This window comes from Balaenoptera ricei, chromosome 16, assembly GCF_028023285.1.
Source record: "Balaenoptera ricei isolate mBalRic1 chromosome 16, mBalRic1.hap2, whole genome shotgun sequence".
NCBI classification, from domain to species: domain Eukaryota; kingdom Metazoa; phylum Chordata; class Mammalia; order Artiodactyla; family Balaenopteridae; genus Balaenoptera; species Balaenoptera ricei.
In genome coordinates, this window is record NC_082654.1 from 67,017,087 (window position 1) to 67,042,887 (window position 25,801).

The 25,801-nt window shown below is 36.3% G+C and overlaps 2 protein-coding genes across 4 annotated transcripts in view; one reads left to right on the forward strand and one right to left on the reverse strand.

Annotated features, from left to right (window-relative positions):
• Positions 1-20,620, reverse strand: part of LRRTM3 (leucine rich repeat transmembrane neuronal 3) — a 179,934-nt gene extending 159,314 nt beyond the window's left edge. Inside the window, exons 1-2 of the mRNA XM_059900016.1 lie at positions 20,574-20,620; positions 18,696-20,227 (exon numbers count right to left, since the gene is read on the reverse strand). Coding sequence (XP_059755999.1) covers positions 18,696-20,227; positions 20,574-20,577 — 1,536 coding nt within the window. The 5' untranslated portion in view covers positions 20,578-20,620. The remainder of the gene's footprint in view (positions 1-18,695; positions 20,228-20,573) is intronic.
• The window catches only part of CTNNA3 (catenin alpha 3), a 1,736,704-nt gene that overhangs the window by 770,648 nt on the left and 940,255 nt on the right, over positions 1-25,801 (forward strand). The window lies entirely within an intron of this gene.

Sequence of the window (25,801 nt, forward strand, 5' to 3'; positions counted from 1 at the left end):
GCAATAAAATAGAGTAGTTAAGAACTTGGATTCAGGAATAAGAAAGACTTGAGTTTAAATTCCATTTCCTGTCCTTAGAAGTAGTAGTTTCCAGTAACACTAGAAGCACCAATAGAAACAAAGCAGAAACTGATCTTGAGTGTATGACTTTAAGTTTCTATGTTTCGGTTTCCCTATCTTGGAATATGAGTAAACAGTGCTTATTTCACGGTGTTGCTGTAAGAATTAAATACGTAAGGGAAGCATTTAGCATAGTGTCTCATAGTAAGCCTTTCAACAGAGGTAGTTTTGTGTTTTTGTACTTTTTTTTGAAAGAAAATGTTATGGAAAAAGCTGACAGTGTCTGGTGGTAAATACTATGCAGCAGAGCAAAATGACTTGTATATAAATAAGCATCCCATCTATTCAGAGGGAAGTTAGCATTCAGAGAGTTTATTGTTCAGGGACTATAAGTGCCCAAATAGACAAATCAGGATTCAAATTCTAGCTCTTTGTGATTACACTTCAATTTCTTTCCTGTAAGATGGGTTAGTAGCCAACTTACTGAACCATGCAAAATCTCTGAAAGCTCCTTCCATGCCCATCATTCAGAGCCCTCCCAGGTTGCAGCTCAAAATATGTTTTGTATGTGGCAATTAAGGCTGCTTATAATTCAAGAATGATTTTATAATTTATGGGATGACACTTCTATATTTCTAATGCTATGTAGGGTCATTCACATAACTGTAAATGGTAAACATTTGCTGAAAATATATGAAATATATGAAGTGTAATGTTTTATGGTATGAACTGTATCCCAAACCTCTTATGAATATTTTTGCAAGGGTAAGGGAATAAGAATCTCTTGTTTAACATACTAGAGTTTCAGCACGACTCCCACAAGTGTGACATTCATTTAGTCACACATTAGTTCACTAAAGACATTTATTAAGCATATACTATATCTTAAATCCTGCCTTAAGCATGTTTGGAATATAAAAACAAACAAACAAACAAAAAACCCATGTAAGACATGTCTCCTCCCTGTTAAATTTCCCTGTAAGGAAGAAATATATGGACATAACTAAATATAACACAAGTTAGGGAATAATAATGGCTATAGAAGTAAATAATTGTAATAGCAATAATAATAATGTACAATTGAAGTTGAGGGAGAAAGAAAAATACTTCCAGCTATAATAATCAGAAAATATTGATAGTTCATGAAAGAGTTGATTTTGGTCATAAAATATAAGATGAATTTGGCAAAAAAGGGATGTTCCAAGGAGAAGAAAAATGTAAACAAATTAGTGGTGGGCTCTGAGGGAGATGCTCAAAGAATGGTAAGTTGTGGTTTTATTGGAGCACAGTGGTACAAGGGTAATTGCACAAGAGAAACTGAAAGAGTAGGTTGAGCCCAGATTGAGACCAGTCCTGGGGAGGTGTTAGAAGTTTCTGAGCTGTGATGTGACAAGTTCACTATGCAATGTCTGGTTTGGGGGCCTGGATTCTGAACCACTTAGTAATCTAGTAAAATGCTTTTCCATTTCATAGTTTCAGTATCCATTCCTCTCTGCACACATTGTTAGAATCACACAGTATTTGAGAGGGAGATCTTTTTACGTGCGTATTGGGCATGCAGGCCTTGTCAAGTTGGAGGCTGCCAGGGCCCAGCAAGCCTGCTGGTATTTGCCAAACATAAACAAATAGATGTTCATTTTTGTACATTATGAGCATTTGAAATATACACAGTGGTACTCCAATCATGTTTAATTCTATAGTCACTGCTGAACAACAGCAACAAAAATTTAACCTAATAGGTCCTAATTTTTATATTGGATTTAGTAATTTTTAAAGGGAATATTTACCGTGGTATCTTCAGGAATGATAGTTTCTAAACAAATTTATTTTGAATTTGGCAAAATATATTGGAATAAATAAAAATTACTTAAATATGACTATTCTGTTACATTACTGAGTGGCACCATTGGAAACCTTAGAAATATCAATATTATAATTTTTGCTAATCTCACACAATCTCTGATAATAAATTTGTTTGTATTTTTTGCAAGGCAATATGCTTTTCTCTAGAGTGTCATAATCAAATAGCTTTAACAGAAAATAAAAAAGCCACATTTTTAATTTATCTGAACTGGAATTATTTCTTTGATCTAAAAATTAATACAGGCATTAAGAGATCCACATTTGACATCTCCTCCTCCCCATTTCACAGAAAACATTTCACTGGGATATGTACTAGACCATTTTGTGGTATGATTTATAGATTATCACTTAGTTTCTGGGAATTATTTTACTTAACTTAAATAGTGGGATCCTAGCAATGAAGGGAGTAAATAACAGATTGTTATTTAATATTTTCAATATTGTCAGTTTGGGTGATTGCTTCTGTGGATTACTAGTCAAGGGTAGAACACCCCCCATCATTGTGGTGTTCTTCCTGTAGAGATAAATATTAGAAAGAAAATGAGCTGTGCTGTATCTTAATGTTAAGCTCCATAAATCAATGACTCAAATAAATAATGCATTAATTAAGTCTTCCCAAGTAGAACTCTGAGAGCCTTGAAGATAAGAAAGGACTAGTACTTGCAAAATATCACATATAGTAACAGTTCCACTCTCTCGAAAACTCAGCTCCGTGTTTTCTCACAAGTACATTTGTCTTTTATTCTGTTCTTGATCTAAATTTTTCCTAGACATTCTCTCATTCTTGTCCACTTCACTTGATGGAAAATAGCTTCAGTCAGTGCATTCAGTAAAGCTTTATAAAAACCTATGTTGTGTAAGGCACGATACCATCCAGTGCCTCAGAAATCAGCTCCTGCATTCTTTCTGATCACAGCCAACCAATGGGGTGTAACTTGAAAATTGCTGGAAGAGCCCTCTGCCTAAAATATACATCCCTCAGTTGGCCAGCTTGATCTAATGTCAGTGACTGAAAATCTTTTCTTAAGGGATAGCATATTTCATCAAATTAATCTATATTCTTCCTAAATTCATCAGGATTAAAAAAAAAATTAAAGACATTTAAAAAGAGAACATAAGAAAAAGATGAAACCAAGGGTGAGGAAGGTAGACCAAAAAGATGAGTTATAAATTTCTTAACATTTGTTAGAAGTGTTTATCTCCTATTTTTTGGTATTTTTAGCAGGAGAGAGGTGGGGGAAGTGCGGGGGATGGCACCGGCAAGATCAGTTGCTTGAATAGCAATGTATTTTAAAATAAAGTTAAGTAGAAGAAGTAGAACTAGTCTCCCTTCCCCCGTGGACTCTCATAAAGAGAACACTGTGTGCTGTAGTGAAATAATAGTTTCAATAATGTTCTAATAGTAAAAACAGCATCAAATGCCACCAGTCTGTTTCTTAGAGTCCTTCAGTGTAAAGGAACCTTATAGTACAAGTCAATAAATGCAGCTCTACCAGAGACCCCATTAGAGAGTAATCGGAGAGTAACTGGGCCTCTGTGTCACAGCACTGTCCTGGGGCCATACCTTAGAGAGCTAAGGATTTAGGCATTAACACCTTGGTGTGAAGTAGTTTACCCAGTTTTTTTTTAAACAGCTGCTAGAGTAAGGCAGGCTTTCTAGGAGCTGAAGGACAGGGACAGAGGGCTCTGCTGGTAAGGATAGCTGAGTAGGGGATTCAGCGCTGAAAGCAAGGGCTACTGAAAAAAATGATTACCTCAGTGTGCTCCTTAGAACTGGTTCTCTCCATGACCAGATTTTAAAAGTGCAAAATAATTTGAGATTGCATTATATTTACTGATGCAAAAAAAAAAGAAAAAGAAAAAAGACAGGAGGACATTATTCACTAGCAATTCTTGAGTCTCCCATGAAGTTCATCAAGGAATTCCCAGTACAGGGATCCTTGGCCATTCTTTGAATAAAAGGATTAATTCTGTGTGTGTACGGGTGAGGGAGGGGTGGAGGGACCACAATTAGAAATCTGTAGCTTTACAACTACACTTAACAATATGGATGAATCTCATAAAAGATAATGTCACCAGAAAGAAGCAAGACTCAAAAGAGAGTACATTCTTTATGATTCCATTTATATAAAGTACCAAGCCCGATAAAGCTATCCTAATGCTGTTAGAGGTAACAGTAGTGGTTACCCTTGGAAATAGGGCTAGTGATTGGAGGAAACAGAGGGGCCTTTTGGAGTTCTGGGAATCTTCTATTTCTTGATCTGGCTGCAAGGAACACAGGAGTGCCCAATATCCATTTGGCTTGGATAACCTTGATAATACGTGCACTTTTCTCTGTGTATATTGTATGTCAACCATAATTTTTGTTTAAGCTATAGAAATGTCTCCCACATAGTAGAATGTTGCCAAACTAGTTATGCCTCTGCCATCCTTTCTCAAATTCCCAGCATGCAGGAGAGAAATTAGTCACTATTTCCAAAGAGCAAGGTAGTTATCATTGGGTTTTCAACTCCTTCCCTTGTTCACTTTCTTTGAGATTTACCCAACAGTTTTTTTTTTTTCCCTCCCCTGCGGTATAGAGATACAAAACTGCATTTAAATAGCATGTTTAACAGTTGATGCCATTATCATCAAATAACACCTTATATTATTACACAAAATACCTTGTCATGGGGATTTTTCAATTCTGTGCTTAGTGCTAACTGGAAGCCAATGCCAATACTGAAAAATAAAGGGGTAGGGGATCAGGGTCTAGACAGGCTTTTTAGGAGTTGTCTGGAAAAAAAAAAAAAATCAGACTAGGAAAGAACATCTTGAAGGTATGTCATGGAAAGATCCAATATATTAGAATGGTATAGTCAGTTTTTAATTTCAGACAGAGTAATTTCTTTCTCATATGTGTTAAAGTGTAAAAAAAAAAAAAAAAAAGTCTAATAAGATTTTACACTTCAAAGTCATTAACTAACTGATTAACTAATGAATCCACATAACAGCTGTATGAGGTTTGTGTTAAATATCTACCACTTCACAGATCTTGTGTCATTTAGAAACTCTTACAGCTCTTTTCATCTCTGCTCTTTTCAAAAATCTTTAAAAAGAACTAATTATTATCATGTCTCCAGTGAAGGGCATGTATCAAATTTCTCTCCTGAAAAGAGAAAACTCAATGCTTTATGAAGAAGTGACTTTCCAAAACCAGTCAAATAATTAAATGTCTTTCCTGGTGATATGACTCCAAATTTCAATTACCCTTTGCCATCTGTAATGTTTTGTTTGCCTTGAGTAAAACCAAAAATCCACTTGCATGCCTGCATGTAGTAGGTGCTCAATAAATATCCATTGAAATCTTTTATTGTAACTTTTGGATAAATTGCTTTGAATAATTCAACCATTATTTCACAGACTCAATTGAAATTTTAGAAAACATAAATAATATTGTGTTCCTTTCTTCCAAACGCCTAAATTATTTCCCACTAGAAACGAATTAGGTGCTAAGTTATATAGACTATTTTATTTGCTACAATAGTAATAGCATGTTCCCTTCAGTACTGAGTGTTGGGGGGGATGTGATATGTCCATGTTTGGGGAAGAAAAATGAAAAAAAAGAGAGACATACAGACATTAGAGCAGATTTTAAAGAGACATCTGAAAGGTAATGGAGTCAGTTCTTCAAGTTATGTTTATGAAAAGGAAATGATGCTGAATTATTAGAAAAGGACAATACTAAGATCAAAAATTTTTTGTTGTGGTTCTAAGCAAAATTGTGACAGAACAAACCTTAATATGACAATTCCATTATTGAATATTAATAGAGGGTTTTCAGATTTTTGGTAAGCCCTGTTTGGGTTTGATTTAATGACTTACAAATTAAGCTCCAGGAATATTTAATCATTTTCTATAGATTGCAGACTTCTTAATTTATATGGTTAATATGGGAACTTTCACTTTGCCATTCATATCAACTCATTGCCTTGTGAAAAACACCTCATGAGAGAGATGAGAATAACTTATTACTTGCTGTGCCCACAAACATGTTATCTCAATTTATTCTTGAAATTGCCCTGAGATGTGAAGCACTGTTCCCAGTTTACAGATGAGGAAACTGACGCGATGCCATGCTGCTAGTCTGATTCAAAGGCTGTACTATCTCTTCCATACCAGGAAATAAATGTAGTCTTCCATGAGCAGATTTAATTTGAATACCTGCAGGCCACATCTGTCTTGAACTGGTTCTGCAGGTATTCATCTGTGCATCTGATTTAATAAAAACTTAAGATATAAGAACCTCTTCTTTTTTTTTTTCCGTTTGTTGGCCCTCTGTTTCACCCTTACCCAGCTCACGCGGCTTGAATTCTGGCTGGCACGGGTAGTGCAGTCAAGGCTGCAGCTGTTAGCATCCCCTCCTCCCATGCTCATCATGAGTTCTGCAAATGAGCCCTGCAGACTGGCATCGCGTTCTGCAGTTTATGTGACAAACAGCTTTTGTGGCCTTTGATTTTTCATATCACTCATAAATTCTGGCCACAGACGGGCTGTTTGTCAGATTCAAATTCCATACATTTGAAAGTAAAGAGTTGAAGATTTCTGCGTTGTAAGTGGACTCTACCCTTAAGATTTATTTATAAATTTTACTTCAAACTACTTTGAGAGGAACCTAGGATATTCTCTTGGTCCTGCCTAACTGCAAATTATTTCTATCCTTGTGCCATAAATCTTGATAATTTGTCTTTTAAAATGTGCCTGAGAAATGTGTATCGTGTTTATAGTGCTGGATTTTAGCGAGTCAAATTGTGCTTGGGCAGTATGTTTGCATCTTCACGTTCTGTGTGACACTGTAGGAAAATGGAGACTTCAGTCATTCAGCTGCAGGCTCTAAGAAAGCCTGTTGTAACTGTGCATTTTAATTAACCGAATCAGCTGAGGAAATGTTGTCCCTCTACTGTGGTGTAGCTGTCTGCCTTGTAACGTACATCCCTGGATAAACAGAGGACTTCTATTTCTTAAACTGCCTTTCCCCCATAGTCTTTAGGAGTGTTGGGCTTTTTCTTTTTTCTTAAATTACAGGTGGAGAAGGTTTAATTAACTCTAAAATGATTCTCCAGGAAACTCAGTTGCATTTTTTACAATTTGCACTACAGTATAGTTACTGCAGGATGCGTGTTGTGATTGGAGCACACAGAAACATTTATAAACTTAAATCTGTTTTGTCATATTACCAGAGATGGCATCTGCCCTTGGGTACAGTTGAAATACAATTGAAGATCACATAGTTGTTGTTTTTTTTTAAACTAATCAGTGGGCTACTGTGAACTGAGCCAAGAAAATGGGAATAATTTAACCATTGATTATTTCTGCACAACACACTGCTGGATGTTAAAACTGAGTTGAGTATGAGGAGATAGTTGTGGTTCAGTTATATGCAAATTTGACCTCTGGAAGTATAATTTGTGAGCCTGGTATTGAAAACTGCTGAATACATCCTGCTAGAAACTTCTTGCCTATGTGATTGGTTATAGGTTAGTTAAGCACTGAGTTCCTTTCATTCAGCTGTTAACCACACAGAATTTCTTGAATCTATAGTAGATTAGTGCCAGTTTCAGAACGGCGGTATTTCATCTTTTCAAACTATATGCCATGGAGCCCAGGGCCCTCTACCTGAGCTAGACCAAGCAGATTCCAATACTGAAGATTAAAAATAAAACCAGAACTCGACCACTTCTTATATTTCTTTCTTTTAAATAAGAATGGAAACAAAAAAAATTCTTTTTAAAATTAAAGTAACCACTGGGTATATCTTAAGCAAAAGAGTTATAGATTAGAGGTAAAAACTGATGCAGTGTTTGTAGTAAAACCCTGAAATGGATAACTAAGAGAGGGACTAAGGAATGCAGTCCTTGGAAGATCATTAAAAATACAATTAAATTAGCTTAGAGTTTCAAATAGAAGGTAAGAAAATGTACTGCAAGGTTCTCAAAAACCCTCATAGCTACAAGTTTTATAACTAAATGAAGGTTTCATTTCAATTCTCGTATTATTACATATGTTCCAAAAATGAATCTGCTCCATTGATGGCAAAGATTACCACAGTTCAGAGTCTGAGTGATACCTCACATTTAAAGGAATACTTGGATGTTCTACAAATCTGCCCTGCCTTTACAAATCACGATTAAAATGTGACTTAAAAATATATTTGGGGGGGATGTAACTTCTATTTCTGAAATTAAACTACAGTTTACAAAATTATAGTTCTTCATTTATAGAACTAAAAAAAAGCTATTGAATACAAATAGATTTTTGACTCCCTTTTAAATTAAATTATTAGACTGTGTCATCTTAATTATTGCTTTTCTAAGAGAAAAAAAACCCATTAGTATTTTCCTCTTAACCCAGTCAGTAGGTGCATAGTCAAGTATAGTATAGATTGACTTATCAATAAAGTTGGATAGAGGGAAAAATTGAAAGATATTTTAAGTGGTGATGAGAGAGAGAAAGGAAAGTCAGTGAAAAGGAGTAAGAGGATGGACAGAAGGTAAGAAAGGAGAGACCCAGCAAACGGCAGATGCTTCAGTCCTCTATAATCAATTGTGCCTTCTGCAAAATCAGTGTTCAGGAGGTAAACAAATAATGAGCATTTCTAATTGTCAACTTCTGAGTATTTGATGTTTGAAACCTTCAGTAGAATAGTTACTTTGAAAATGTATATAATCAGAAAGCCAAAGACGTCTGACTTGGTTTCTGTGATAGTGTAGGGTAGCCGCTTTGGGAAGAGAGGAGAGGCCTTGGAATGTGTCTGAAGCAGAAGACTTTGGCACTAGGCATGCGATGAGAAGATATGAAGCTAAAGAGAAAAGGACCTTTCCCAAGAGGCAGTGGTCAAGGAGCAGTCGCAAATATATGGCTTTTACAACAAAAGCTGACTACCCAACCTTCACTAAAACCAAGATGTATTCATTCTTTGAATGAAATATTCTTTCTTTGTCCCACAATTTTTTTTAGCTCTTAGTCACTTAAACATGCCAGCTAAAATGGTCATACCCTTGGTAACTATCGAAGAAAATTGTTGTTAGATTATTCACAACATAGAAGCAACTTAAATCTGAACATGATTCTTAAAAACCATATTTTGTAAGAAAAATTTTTGAAACCATTTATCAGTTTACTGATAAATGAGAAGACTTTATATGTGAGAAAGTACATATAAAATAAAAACAAAATGTATATGCAGACTATATAAATAAATATGAGGTTGATAATAACCTTATAATGATTAACAGAAAATCAGTTCGACAGATATCCACTATGAATAAAAGTCTATAACCAACCACCACTGGATGAAAGAAAAGAAGAGATGGTCCCTTTCCTCAAAAAGGGTATGAAAACACATTAATAACTCTAACATAAGGCAGCCTGTGATATTGTCTCCAATAGACATACAAAATATCATGGAAAACAGGGAAGGGCAAGCAAGATTAAGAAGACTTCTAGAGTGAGTGGAATTTGAGTTGGATCTGTTATAAGAAGACTCAGAGATAGACAGGAGGACTTGGAAGGGAGAGGAAAGTCATTTCTCACAAAGGAAATAGCTTGAGCAAAAGCACAGAGGTAGGAAAGCACTTCAGTAACTGGCCAGTGTTAGAGCATGGGGAATAATGTGGAAATAAAGGTAGAGATGTAGGTGGGCTTTGATGGGAGATTTAGGACTTTGGTCTTATGTACCACATTACTCTTCAGTATTAATCATGTGCCCAGTTGCCCCTGAGCTTATGGCAGTTAAGATTCTATTTCTTGAAAGTCTGCCAGATATCTGTTTGTTATTCCATGTAAAAATAGATAGTGGAATACAGCTATTAAAGCATTCTGTTATACTGAAATTTTTAGCAATTAGAGCTGATAAAGGGAAGGAGAAGGTTACGATTATGTGCCAAGCTTTATACTAAGTGATTTCATCTAAGTCATCTTATTTAATCATCATAGGATCTTTATGAGTATTATATTAAATAATTAAATTAAATAATATATGCAATGTGCCAAAACAAAGTACATAAAAATATTCAAGAAATGCTGATTCTTTGCCCTGTTGTGACAGTCCTGTGATGATTATATTATTTTACACATTTTTATTTTTAAAATGAAGAAGCTAACACTCAAGATTTTGCAGTTATTAAGTCCCAGAACCAGAATCCAAACTGGTTCATCCTGGATCCATAGCCCACGTTCTTTCTTGTATACAATATTGTCTCTCCGTGGAGAAAAACTAAGGAGAAAGCCTGTGTATAATGGTAATTCACTGAAGAGATGTCTCAAACTATAGTTTACTGAATGAAACATGGATTATTTGTCTTGCCTTGGTTCCTTTGGGAAGGCCCAACTTCATGTTTGAGAAAAATATAGAGGTATCTATGTAGGATGATTTCAGAGGTGCTTGCAAAGCACTTTTGCCCTCGAAGCATAACCCCTGCTCTTAGTATATGACTTTCTCACCTTTAGCAAAAGGTTTTTATCCCCATTTAGGTGTAAGTGTCTTTGGAATCGATAATGATGCTAGCTGAGATCTGGGGATACATATTGGGTAAGGAGTAAGGAACCAAGAGAACCCTAGGTAGCACTGAATGCAGAAATTTCAGTATGGATAATCCTAGGTGGAGAAAGGGCATGGGAATGGAGGCAGGGAAGACAGAAGGCACACGTCCCAGACTTGACTAGATTGCACTCTAGAGACAAACCCAGTCCGTTTGTCCGATCACTCCAATCACAAAACTGATGAATTACCCTGTGACGTTCTGACAGGATCAAAATTTGAGTGGGGAGTCTAGAAAAGCAGGCAAAGTGATACAACAAAAGCATTGGGAAAAGATCTGCAGGCAGAAAACAAAACAAAACAACTAAAAAACAAACAAAAGAAACCTCCGTGTTAGAAGTGGGAAAATGTAAGAAATGGGAAGCTTAAATTCGAGAATATGATGGGAAATGTGGAGGGTAAAACAGATGTCAGGAAAGTGAAATACAGGATGTTCATTATTTAGTATTATTTTTAAGATTAAGAAATAAATAACATGATCTTTAGACTCTATTTTTTTTTTGTCTATCTTGACCTTTTCTTTTTAATTTATAGCTAGCTTAATGGTTTTGCATTTCAGTGTAAACTAAGACCCCGCACATCTCTGTGTGTTCAATCATAAAAACAACCAAAGTGAAGCCCATAAAAATATATGTAGATTTTTACATTTCACTACTCAGTCCTCCCTGTAAAAGTCCATAGGACTAAGTGCATGTTGCCTTTTAATGACATAAAATAGGCTGGAGTGAGTGCCACAGGCTGGGAAGATGACTACACTAGCAGATCAGAATTTAACTAGCAGAGGGATATCCTAATGGTAAATTACTGGAAATCATTTCCTAATGGAGCTGGAGGTGTATAATTTGGCTTGAGAAGCCTTGTATGGGTAGGGTATGAATTATTTTAGGGCAGTCCTATAAAGAGGGACAAGATTTAAGATTAATGGATGAAATTTATCAGAGAATTGAGTCAATATAAGGACTCTGTTCTTATATTTAAAAAAAAACTATATACACATTCCTGGCACATAATAAGTCAAGTACACAAAAATGCACATACACATAAACAAATATGTGATAAAATGTGAATAATCCTATAGGAAGGACATGGATTCTTTTTTTCCCCTAAGCATCCAGAACATGTCTAGCTTGGTGGAAAACATAAAATACTTATGTATATAATATGTCCTGTGCCATATTAAACAGATCTTTAATTATTCCATTTTAATTGTAATTCAGTGATGTTACCTAACCTTCCTTTGGGTAAATGGCAGTACTCCAACCAAATATTTATACCTTTTAACTTTAAAATTTCATGCAAATTGTGCAGAATCCCTTTCATAAAGAATTTCATACAAATTATGCAGAATCCCTTTCATAAATTGATGGAGAACAAGCCAACACTGATCCTAAAGTGCCAAGTTAGTTTTTAAACTTCTTTCACTGTGGTAAGTTATCACAGGTTTATCAGAGACTTTAAAGTCACTCAGCTACTTCAAGATCAACATGGTATGTCCTACAAGTTTCCTTTAAACATTCTTGTGAGATGCTGGTTGACCGCATCAAAAATCATGTTCCTTCTTTCAGAGAGTACAACAGATCAAACTTAATGACAAGAAGCACTTTTTAGCTACATGTATGGACCACCCAGTTGAAGCCATGAACACCACTGGATAGTATAGCTTCACTCTACTGTAGCGTCACTGTCTGAAAATATTTTCTTTTTTACCCCCACTTCATCAATACGTTTGAGCCCCAAGAGTGCAGAATAAGGATTTATTCTTAACTGAAGTCCTTTGCTCTTTACTGGCAAAATGTATTTACACCCTGGATAGACGTAATTAGTGCAATGAAGCTTTAATAGAAATTGCCTTTGTTAAATGTGGTCTTTGCCTTATCATTTTATTCGTGAGACCCCCAAAATTTACATTTCGTCCCTGCAAGACAAAATTCTGATTGTTGATATGTGTTTCTGATTGATGACCTATAGTTGAGTATTCCTATTCATAAAGTCTTATGTTTTGTTTCTAGGAGTTATTTAATTGTTAATTCAACTCTATTTCTTCCTTCTTCTACTGCAAATCAAAAGATACTGTAGAGGTGGTTTGTAAGCTGTAGGGAAAAGGGGAAAGGTCAGCCAGACTTACATTTTGTTTTATGGTCTAATCTTTTTTATTGAAGATAGGATGCTCCTTTGAGTAAGATGACCAACTGTGTTGATTTATATGAGGCAAGACCTTTTTTGTGTGACATAGGAAGTAGAGAACAACAATTTAAGAGTGGGATAAAAGAATAACTGAAATTTTTTCCTGGGTCAGGGGGAAATGGGAGTCCCTGAAAATAAGGTATACAGAATTATCAAAAAAGTTATCAATTTGCATTACAACATTTGCTGGATAGGTTAAGAGAGAAGCTCTTTTTCTTTTTTTCTCTCTTTTTTTCCCAATAAAATGGATTATTATTGCATATGGAGTTTCTGCTATTAGAAAGTACAGTTGTTAAATAGATTCCCTCTGCTTGGTCTTACATTGTGACCCAGATAGTCTTGTTCTCTCTGTGTTCCTGAAATTCTCCTCACATGTTCAGGAGACCTAACTCAAGAACATATACCAATAATCCTATGAAGGTAAAGCAGAATAAAATTGAAAAATGCTTTTTCCACTGAAAAACCATCATCCTCTCTCTGTTCTCAAGAGATTTCATAGGAACTCAGCTATCAAAGAGGATGGTTTTCTACTTAAATTATAAGAATTTTGGAAATACGTCTGCTACATCATACTTGGTAAGAAAAGCTACATCCAGTAGAGAGAGATTTTTGATTACACTGGTCATTTTTTTGATGAAAGGCCCCAAAAGAGTACTCTTAAGTATTTAATTTTGCATAAATGAATAGGTTATAACTCATAAAAAAGCCTTTGTATTTTTATGCTACTTTTTTTTTAATCCAGTGATTTTCAACAGTAATAACTGGTAAAGTCAATAATAATTTCTATACTAGGAGGAAATTTTGGATAATCTTTCATTGGGGGAAAAGAAACAACAGAGTAGATGTCATGTAATCGATACCTGGAATATGTGCTAATCCCACTGTAACATGTTAAAAGCAATTACTTTTTGCTCAATAATGATGTTATCTTGCCATAAATGTTATATTTATAAGGTATAAATTCGACAAGGGCTCAAAATAGTGATACTGAAGAGGGGCAGGGCAAGTAACCTATGTTAATTGAAAACCTTTTCTATAATGATCTTTTTTGGGACCCAATTAGAATTTTGATTTAGTTTGATAAGCTCTGGTTGGTGTCTATTTATGTTTATTGTACGTTGCGGTCATTATTGATATGGGGTGGAAGAAACTGTTTTTATGGAAAATAAACGTCAAAGACAAATTAAGTTACAGACTCACTGCCAAGTCTCAGAATTCATATTAATGTAAAGTGGATTTAGGCTTCTGTTACATAGAGGTTAGTAATGTCTTTTTAACCCAGGCCAAACATAGAACACTGGCAAACATAGCTGATTATCTCACTAAATGCTTTTTGAAAATAATAGATAGTTGCCATTTTAGAGTTTACAAAGTGTTGCTCACATTTTGTCCTCCCAGTAACCATGCGAAGTCAGTAATTTTGCCCATTTTACAGATGAGTAACTTCAAGTTCAGAAAAGCTAAGGAATTTCCCTGGGATTATTTGATTTGCAAGTGTCAGAGAAATCTGAATCTAAGGCCCATACTCTATTATTTACATGGGCATGATATGTTCCTTAAATCAAAAGAATCATAATCTCTTTTTATGTAGATTTTCTCTGTAATATTTCTACTGTATTCTACCCAACTGTGCAAAAATCAACAATGATTTTGAAGAGTAGACAAAAGTGGGTCCAATTCTATAGGCTATTATGGTTAGATTCTAGAAAGTCTCACTTTCACCTGTGTATTATCTTATTTGTTTTCAAGAGTCATTTAATACAACCTATTTGGCTTTCATCAGTTCTATTTCTCTTACAACATTTGTAATTAAAATCCACTGATATTACTTTTTGTGTTCATGGTTTATTCCAGCTGCCTCTGATTTTTGATGTAGGTAGCTAAGAGAATACAAGTATAGCAAAATTCCATGGGTTTGCATAAAATCCAGATTCTAATAAGAATCCAGGGAAAAGGGAATAAAAGAGGCAACACAGTTTCTGAATTTTTCATTTCTCATGGCTCAGTTCTCATTTGTCATGTCTGGAACTCATTTTGTCTTAGGCTTCATGGCCTGATGCTGTTTCTGATGCTAGTCTAATCCACACTTTAAATAAACTATTAAGTTCTCTTCGTGGTAAATGTCAAGGGGAGAGAAGGTATTTCATGCACCTACAGCATCCTAAAAATCCTTGCCAAATCTACAAATCTGACTCTGCATTATCCTTCCCCAGAAGGAGAGCATAATTTCATTATCTATGAATCATCACCTCTTAGACTGTAACGTCATTGTCAGAGAGCCTAATAGAACAGTGTTCAGCTGACTGAAAAGGGGGAGGGAGGGAGAGAGCACTGGGGCAAAGCACAGGTCACTGGCATGATAACAAACTGGAGAGTTCTAGAGCTGGATGGGGAGGCCTCCCTCACTCCACAGCTCAGACACTCCTGACTGGTAAATAACTGATGCTGGTTCTTTCAGTATTAATATTGAAATTTGTTTTCCCCAACTTAAATTAAATTATATTTCAGTATCCTGCCTATGGAAAATATTCTCACTTAATGAAAATATCAGAATATTTGGCCAATGTTGATGATTATAAATACTTTAAAAAATATTTCTTATCGATTTTTGTTGTATTATTACTCACTCTTCGTCTTTGGACACTTATTTCTAGCCCTTAGTTCCAGTTCTATGGCCTCTGGGCATTACTAAATCAGTCAATATACAAAATATAGCTTAAAAAATTGTACTATAACCATGTTTCCAAGGGAGATGAACTAAGTAAAATTAAAATCTGATTCATGGATTGAAAACCATATGTTGTAAACCACATTTACATAAAGGTTCAGGATGAAAAACTAAATAAAATGTTTGAGTAGCTGTGGTTAGTCTAACGAGCCACTGGAGGTCACTGATGCTCCACAGATATACAGTCTATTGCCTGTTTGTCTATTTAGGCAGTTGACTCACCGAATCAAGAAAAAATGGTTTAAATTCTTTGAAAAGATGTAATGTCAACATCCTTGGAAAATATAAACTCTTTTAAAAGGAATATATCTTGCATAATTATTGCTTAGAAGACTGGCACTTCGACTATTAACTCTATGCTGCAGTAGCGCTATGCGTACCGGGGCTCATAAAAATTTGGGGGTAAAACCCATACAGTTCAGAGACTAAACTGTATTTCCTCTCTCTCTGGTAAAGCATTCAAAGACTGAATCCGTTCTGCATTGATGCATCTCTGCTGTGTATTTCAACAGGTCAGGTTGTTTATTTAACTGTTGTCACCTTTGAGGAAAGTCAGACGCTTAATACAAATTTGGAATAGAAAATGAAATATCAATTACATTTTTCTAATATGCATTGAGTTTTTAAATACTTATGAGAATAGATTTATGGTATGCAGTCCAAAAAGTGCCATGGGGTGGTGGTGAGGATGATGACTTTTAAGCAGGAGAACATTCATTCACCAGTTGGCTTTGTTAAATTTATAGTGGTGACCTAGTGATTGTCTAACCTACAAGAATTATGTACTGAGAACTAAAGAAGCTTCATTCCCAAAGAGAGGGAAAAGACTTTTTTTTGTAATTCCATGTACTGAATCAAAATTGCTTTTACAATCTAAGGGATTTTATTTTGGTTCTTCTCTATTATTAAATTTATATGTAGTTAAAGTTAGGCATTAAAAAGTGACCAACCTTCAAAATTTTGGTCATTCATGTAATCTTAACACACCAAGTGGCTTTGAATTTTAGAAACACTTTTAATACAGCAAACATATTTTATGTATACTAGCAGTACCACAGTATCAAGTATTTGCAAGAGTTTCAAAATATAAATATAAATATGCCTTGCCTAAATTTATTTGGTATCCATGACAAATGAGGCAGAAGGTCAAGTCAAAGAATAAAAATGGGCTTTTTCACTTTAACACTGCATTTAATTAAAACAATCGTCTTTAGTACAGGTAAAAATGAGGCTGACCAAAGAAAATTTTGTTTTTAGATGGAATATGTATTTACTGACATTTTATGAAAAATGTGAAATTACAACTTCAGTGAAAAACATCGCTGTAGTTTCAGTCATCCAATTCATTGTACTGTAAGGAAGTATCTGCGTTATTAATCAATTGGGAATCCGTGACTATTTGCCATTAATAAATGTATATCCCACAGTTATTCATGGACAAATATATTGTAGCTGTGATGCTTTTCTGAACTGGTATCTATTTTAAGATTTAATCAAAATCAAAGTACAGTTCCTTGAGAAATCTACTTTCGAGGTTCCTTTTACTTTATTGCTTATAAAAGTATGATTTTTATAATCTGGCTTCTTTGCAATTATATCTCATGGTGACTTGCCTAGATTTTTCCTCTCAGAATATGAAAAGCCTCCAAACTATATAAAAATGCTGGTAAAAATAGCCATTTACTTTTTCTTTTTTGCTGCAGTGATTCTGTTTGGAAAGAACAGGGGCATGGTTAAAGATATAAAGCTTGAGAAACCAAATTAAATGGAACGGGCTCAATGTTGCAATTCCTGATTTTTGCTCCTCTAATAGAATTCTTCGTTTTGGAGGATGAAAGAGAATACTGACTAAAGACATTTTTCTAAAATCTAAATGAACTGTGATCAAAGTTACTTAAATACGGAAGCTGTGATATTTGTGCTGCAGGCAATAAACTTTCACCACTGACATAAAAACATGCATGCAGCTTGCAGATTGCCAACAGGGTCTGTACAGAATCATACTGATGAATGGAGTTCACAATATAGATGAACAAGGGGACACTGTAACATCAGCAATAGAAAAGCAGAAGACAACTGCCATGGGGTTGGTCTTTTGTCCTGTAAGATTTATTTTATACGTTTATTAAGGTGGTGTCAAAACTGTCCTTTTCAACGAGGCTGTCGGTGGTGGAAAGCGTGTCTTGGAATGTGTTCTCTTTACACCTCTGAATGAAGTGTCAGTCATCAGGGGACTGGTGTGTGTGCTTGGCATAGAGTGGAACACAACAGGACAGCCTGACAAATCCCAAACAGAAGAACAGACAGAGCTCCTAATTCCACTCCCTACATTAGGGTCCTTAAAAGAGCTGAAAAGAGAAATTTTGGTAAGCTTCCAACCACATGCATTTAGCAAGTGGCATTCCCATTTGCAAGCCTCATCTCTGAAAACTCCTTAAGGTGAAGAGCAGTGGAGAAATCTGCCTCCTGCCTATTTTATTTATTTATTTATTCATTTATTGACTTATTTTGGAAATGTGGAGGCTAGAAGAAATTGACAGTGAAACCTCTAGCCTGATTTTACAGAGATGAGTTTCAGAGACAAGGCTTCAGGTCTAAAACTTTGTATTTTTACTGTCTCCTCACATTTTGCGGGTGTCTACTTGCAGCATTTTAACCCTTCGACAGTTTTCCCTAGGCTTGCTTTATTGTAATTCAAACACCTCTGGAAACTGCTCGTGGTGCTGCTTTAACAGAGCACCATATTTCGATAGTTTCCTGCAGTTTTCTTTTTAAGCTAGGCATTCTTTTAAGGCTGTCCCTAAATGTTCTATAATCAAGTCCTCTCCTAGAATCATTTCAGGCTCCAAGTACCTGGGATCATTCACTTTTTCCTTGATTTGCCAATGAGCTGCAAACCTTCTAGAACTATAGATTTGGTCTTGCCAGAAGGAGAATAACAGCCGATGTGAGGGATTACTTAATGAAAGAAGTTTTATCTTAAAACAAGTGTGACATTAATGGAATCAATAAAGGGTCTTATACAATAGGCATTATATTTAAAGCAGAGTTCAAGCTTCACATTGATTGTGGTATTTAAATTTCAATGGGTTAATTATGTATGAAAGTAAAATGACCAGTATTATGAATGTACTAAAACGGACAGGGAAGGACCTTGCCAGCAAAGTGAGAGGGAGAGGGGTGGGGAGAGGGGCACCACATTCCCTTTATAGTCACCAGAGTTCAGTAAAGCACCGCTTATTTCCCAGCTTTTAAGAGCGCTTTTATCACAATGGTTCATACCTCACACTCCCTGGAGCCCGATTTGTTATAGGTGCAGGGTCCCGTCCCATTCAGCAGCATCTCGCTGGTCTCCGTGTTGGTGGGTTTATAATCTACATAAAACTCCTGGGTGCTGGGAGTCATTTGCTTTAGGGACTGTCTTTTCTTTTTCCTGTGCCTTCGCATGAGGGAGCGCTGCTGCAGCTGCTTCATGCTGGCAGGGTACCGCTTCCACGACACGTAGATAACGAGAAGGATGACGAGCACAGACAGGAAAAGGGCCACGCTCCCTGCGATGATTTTATGGAAAGAGATGTGCTCAGCGTCAGCCTCGGTCTCTGGGCCAGGCTCCGTGGCTCCCACGGTGGGGGGCAAAGGGGGTTTGCTCTCATGCTTCGGCCTGGGGAGCTTGGGCTTAAATGTCGGCTTTGGGAGAGCCCTGGCCAGATCAAACCTCTCCGTGGTACTTTTGCCACAGATGCTGTAGTTCTTCACTGCGTCGATAACATTTACTCCTTGCAGCTCTTTGGGACTGGCGCAGATAATTGTATTCTCCCTCAGTCCTTTAAAACTTTTCAGCCAGTTTACCAGGGAACAAATATTTCTGCTGCATTCCCATATATTCCCGGCAAGACTGATGTCATTGAGGGATATCCAAGAATCCAAAATCTCTTGACCAATAAATGTGAGCTTGTTGGAATCCAGGTTGAGGCGCTGCAGATTTGGGACACACTGGAAAACACTAGGTCCACTAAAAGCTTCGATCTCATTGCCTGATAAATCAAGCCTTTGTAATGAGCTCCAGGTCCAGGACATGGTCTGTCCTATGACACTGATTTTATTCCACTGCAAGTAAAGGTTCTGAAGGCTCACCAACCTTGGAAAAAGGGCCAGATTGAGCTTAGAAAATTGATTGTGCTCCAGGTGAAGTTCTTTGAGTCTGATCATGCCTGCAAAGACATTCCTGGCTAAACTTCGGATCCGGTTATATCCCAGGTCCAAAAGTTCCAGGTTGCGGCAGTCTTGGAATATTCGCACTGGGATGGTTCTCAGGGAATTAGATCGTAAATGTAGACTCAGCAGCTTTCGCAAACCCCGAAACTGTTCCGATCCCAGAGAATGCAGCTGATTATAGGACAGATCCAAGTTCCGTAAATTTGTCACAGGTCTGAAGGTATTGTTGAGAAAATAGGAGATTCTGTTGGAACTCAGAATCAGCTCTTTGAGTCTGCGTATTCCATTAAAAGCATTCTCATCAATATTGCTGATATGGTTATGGTCAAGGTACAGCCAGGTGAGCTGGTTGAGCCCTTTAAATTGATTATACTTAAGTTTTTGAAGGCTGTTATAGCGAAGGGACAAACCTAAGCAACCAGCAGATATACTTGAGGGTATCTCCTGTAATTTCTGAGATTCACAATATACCATTTTGCCTTCACACCTACAGCCCTTTGGGCATCCTCGTTCGGCAGAAGAAAGCATTGTCAGTAAGACAGTGGGGGCTATAACCAGTGCTACAGCTGATCCGCTCAGTAGCCTAATTACATTGAAACCTGGAAATAAAAACAACTTAGAAAAGTTATCCCCCCAAAAAAAGAATTCATTTATTTTTTAATCAAGCAAAAATAAGCATGTATTTTCTTTTTTAGAAATTTAAATCTAGATAAAAACATTTAACATCAAATATCATCGCCTTATAATTTAAAGAGAATTGTCTTTAGGCTTTTTTTTTTTTTAATAGTTAAGCAAGGAAACATGGCAACTAAGCAATCGAATTTATAGTCTTAGAGCAGAGCAAGGTAATCTCTACGATAATTAAGGCAGAATTAATATACAGATTAGTGGATTTTTTTGTTTTTGTTTTTTTAAGAAGAAAAGAAGAAAAATGACAAAACATACCCATCCTTTGTATTGTTCAAAGGTCGTCCTTAGGTCTTTGCTTTGGCTTAGGGGGCCACTTGCATGACAGCCCCTGTCAGCTGCGCTGTAGTGAGTCAGGGCTCGCTGACACCCAGGAAGAAAAATTGGACCCCTTGGGAGATGGACCGATTTTGGAACATTATTCTTTGCCAGCCACGCAGAACACTCCAAGAACAAATAAATCCCAACACCGCATTTGCAGCAAAACATCAAAATCTTCCTAGGTAATAGGATCTTCATGAATATTACGTTTTTGCATCTTTACAGTTTATTTTGGAGGGGGGTGTGTAAAAAAAAAGGAAAAAAAACTGGCTTCTACAATTTCTTCTTATCGGAAAGCAAGATGTATTCCTCCAGGCAACATGAGGCTACCTGAGCTGCCACATCTGTATCCCATAGCCCAGCATTTCTGGTGGCGAGCACCCACTTCAGCCACAGCGCTGCGTTGGAGCCCAGAAGGCAGGAGAGCCCCGTACCCTGCACACCACGCTCAGCTCACTTCTGCAGACTGTCATTCTGAAAGCTGCTCGGACTGTTGCTTTGGTTTTAGTGAATGCAGTCTTATGTAAAGCTGCCCCCAGTGGTGAAGAACATTATGGGCATGTGCAGAAATGTCTCTCTTTTATCTTGCAAATGAGCAGGCTTTCTGCTGGAAAATGAATGATTCTTTTGGGTGGCTCAGTAGGACCTGAATGGTCACCGTAATCAATAACTAGCAACATTTTCTGTAATTTCCAAGTCTTGTTTTACAATTTGGCAACGTCTTTATTGTCTGCATCCACTTAATCGCTAAACATGCGCTGCCCAGAGTTTTTCTTGAGCTTGACATTAAGTTCACAGACCAAATGTCAATTTTTCTTAGCCTCAAAGTAGCTTTGAACTGAAATTTATAAAATGAATTATTGAGCTTTTCACAGAGAAGCATTAACTGCCTGCCCATTTGACCTCTTGGAGTCACAGTGATTGTATTATACAAGGTGTCTCAGGATGCTAGAACACATACATTTTGGAGTAGAGAGGATGACTAATGACATATAAACTAAGGTGTTCAATAACCTTTCTGATTTTCCCACAAAAGACATAATTGGTTTCATGGCTTATGACTTGGTTTGTCGTTTTGGTTGCTGTCATTTTATTTTCTTAATTAGAAGAGAAATAAGCCATATTTAGTGTGAGTACAAGAATCAAGAGATCATCTGGTTCAGTTTATTGATGCTGTTACTATTTATTACACTAGTAATATTTATTGAGCACTTTCTAAGTGCTTTAAATGGGCTATCTTATTCTATCTGTAAACAGTATTATGATGTAGGTCCCATTATAACCTTCATTTTGAAGATGAGGAAACTGAGACTTGGAAAGGTAACTTGCTCAAGGTCATATAGCAAGCAAGTGGCAGAACTGAGATTTAGAACCGTAGCTCTCTTACGCTTACACCTCTAACTGCTAGATGATCCTGCTTCAACAACATTCTTATCTTCACTTTAAAATGAGCCAAATAAAAATTATCCTAAGTCATTGTGTCAGGGAAGCTGTAATAAAATAAAATCGTTGATTTCTAAAATAGGTTTTCATAAACTTCTTTGGTTTGAGTCTTCTAACAAGAATCATAAAACTAAAGAGGAGAAGCTTAGTCTAATGATTAAGAGGATGAATTTTTTGCACCTAGGTTCAAATCCTGGCTGTACTTTACCAGCTCTGTAACCTTCACTAGGTTACTCATCTTCTCTATGCATTAGTTTTCTCTTCTACAAAATGGGCATAATAACAAAATTCCGTTTCATAGAGGATTTGAGAATTAAGTCATCTAAATATCTGTGAAGTACTTAGAATAGTAAGTGGCACATAATAAGCCCGTGTTAGCTGTTATTTGAATAATATCAACTTTACTGTATTTGCTGGTATTGCATGTTATTTAGTATTGAATATTGAGTATACTCACTTTCATTTACTCACAAAGAACTACTTCAGTGAATATTTTTTATATTGTTTACAGTGGATTTCTGAGATACTTTCAGTCTTGCCTTCTTTGATGAGAAGAATTCCTAAATTTCCATCATCTCAACTTTATCTTTAACATGAGTATCTAGTGGACCATAACTAGGAATTAATGTTCGATTATTTTCTTCCCCAGAGCAGAATATGGTAACAGCTGCTCCACAGAGAAAACCATTTTGTTTAAAAATAAATGGTAATTTTATAAAAAATAAAAGTGTTAGTCTTAGTTAGATGAATTGGCTGTGGAAAACCCTGGAGAGCTTTCATATCTTCTAAGGATGAGAAGCTTGGTAACAGTCACGATAATCAAAAGGGATCCCATAGACATCTTCCAATTCCTCAGATAGTATGCCATTAATAGGGCAGTTTCCTCCCAAATTATTCATGCTGTCAATGCGCATAAAGCCCCCAGAGAGCTTGTTAGAAAGATAAGTTTCCCAATCCCTCCCCGAAGATTTTGATTCAAGGGGACGGAAGAGGCTACACTTATCAACAGACTCTGATGGACAACTTGGTTTTAAAAATGCACTGTAAGGGAATGAATAAAAATAATAAATTTTCTCTTAGTAGGAAGAAAGGACATATAAATCTATGACATTGTGATATAAGTTCTATGAGGACAAAGACAATGTCTTGTCTACTTCAGTTTCCCTGAAACCTGCAATAGGACTTGGCACATTATAGATGCTCAATAAAGATTTATTGAATAAATACACTTTTGTGGGGGTCACAGGTACATTTGATGTAGGATAAACTGGTTATGTAATGCTAGTCTTGTGTACATGGGATTGATCCCTGAAAAGTTCCTTGGCCAGTGAGATTGGATACAATTTTGGAGAAAGTGTTCTTAAAAAATATGTTATGAGGCAAGAAACTGGGAAGCGGAAATACTCACATGGTCAGCAAGTGATCTTCACTTTTCATGTAGACATCTCTTGTCTTCATAGTTAAACCATAAATTTTATGAGAATAATAAATATAGGTTTGAATATTCCCTTTGGCATTTTACAACTTTTATCATCTAACATCCCAAATAGGGCTTGGCAACTTGTATCTATTAAAAAAAAGACTAAAGGGAATCATATTTATAACTCCTCTATCATATCTCTGTTGCTTGAAAGGCTCTGATTTTTCTCTTCACCATCCTTGCTTCTCCAAGGGAAGTAGCTATCCGATGTCTGTTTTGCCTAACAGCTGCAGAGGGCTGCTCTAGGATGGCCGGAGGCCCCGTCAACTTTGTGTTTCTTATTCTTCTCTCATTCCCTGACAGAAGCACAGATGAGCCCACTGAGAATGTAATTCTCTCACTTTGCTTTTCCTGGGAGAAATCCTCTTGGATCAATTATGGTGAATAACATTTGCTGCTGCGTCACACACCTTGCCCTTAGTTTTTAGACATTTTCCTGGTACCTTGGCTTCTGATCTTATTTTGCTCCATAGTGCTGACTTCACATTCACCTTTTGGATCTCAAAATTGATATTTTCTCTTAATGCTGATTATTGATCTCTTCCTCAGTAGTAATCAGTAGCCATTCTTGGGTTGGGTCTGGCTCCAGGCCCTCTGCGTGGCTCCTGCTTTGGCACTAGCCCTGAAGCCAGTATCACCACCAGGTCTACCCTGGTTCAAGGTAATGAAGTGCCTGAAGAGGGAAGACCACTCAAGAGGCTAGTAGAGAAGTCCAAAAATAAAACAGTGCAATGCTAAACCAGACTGAATACTTGAGGCTACAGAAATCACTCCCAAGACATAGAGTAATCTCTCAAAAGAAAAATAAAACCTTATATTCTAAAAGATTTTAGTAATTTGCTGGTTACTTTTTAAAGTTTATTCTCCTTTTACTTGTTGACTACAGCAAGATGATTATTTCTTACTTGCCTTTCAAAAGAAGCAAAATTATACTACATTATGTATTTAGCAAATTCTTTTGCACTTAACACCACATACAGAAAAAAACATAAACTAACTGACAACTTAAATTTCCCCAATGAATCTAGGGCCTTAATGATTTATATACTTATGGAATGTAGTGTCATGTATCTAAAGACTTTTTTTTATTTACACTGATAGTACTTCAAATAGCTTGACATATTTTGTTTAAATTGGGTAAATAAATCCTATCTTATATAATGGCAAATTTCAGTCTAATATGAAACTGAATTGCCATATATAAACTTAGACAGTCAGGGCTTAAAGTGGATATACTGATATCTTAACAATGGGTTGTTCTCAGAGATTTCATTTATTTAACAGTTTGGGTACCGAATAAGTCTTAGACACGGTTCCAGACACTTAGAGTATAACAAGAGTAAAACAAAGATCTAAGCTTACATTCTGAAGGGGTAAGATGGACAATAAAAAACAAACATAAATAGTATATTATTCCATAGTGTGTACTATAGAAAAGTAAGAAAGATAGTGAAGATTAAGAGTGGAAGGGGTGAGGTGGATTGCAGTTTTAAATAGGATGATTAAGGCCACTAAGAAAGTGGCTTGAACAACCCTTGAAGGAGATGAGGCTGTTAACCTTAAATATGTATGGGGAGTGACCAGTGCAAAGGCCCTCATGTGGGAGTAGATAGTGTGTTCGTTGACTAGAAGAAAGGCCAGTCAGTCTTAGAGTGGAGAGAGCAAGCGGGAGAGTAATTGGAGATGAAGTCAGAGAGGGAATATACTCTGAAGGGACAAGAGTAGTAAGGAGTAGTAAGGGAAGCCAGTAAGGAGGTTATAATACCAATCAAGAGAGTTGATTGCAGCTTGGGCCAGTATGGTAGCAGTGGAAGTGGTGAGAATTGGTTAGATTCTAGATTTATGTTTAGGTAAAACCAATAGGAGTTTTTTAATGGATTAGAAGTGAAGGTATGAGATAAAGAGAGAAATTAAAGATGACTGCTAGTTTTATGGGCTGAGCAACTGGAGGGATGGTACAGCCATCAACTGCTTCTGTAGGTCAAGTTTGGGGAATAACATCAAGAGTTCAACATATTTGAATTTTGTTTGAATTTGGTTCTCAACGTTCTTCAGTTTTGTGAGACTTTAATTTTTGCAAACATCGTCTTGTTATTAGGCCTCAAAGAACCATGATGTATTTTAAAATATTTTGTAAAATGATTAGCAGAATTAGGCACTAACAATAGCAACATGGATTTCTATTCAGATGGTCTGGACAGTGGCAACATCTTTGCAAATGGTCTTAGAAGACAATGGAATC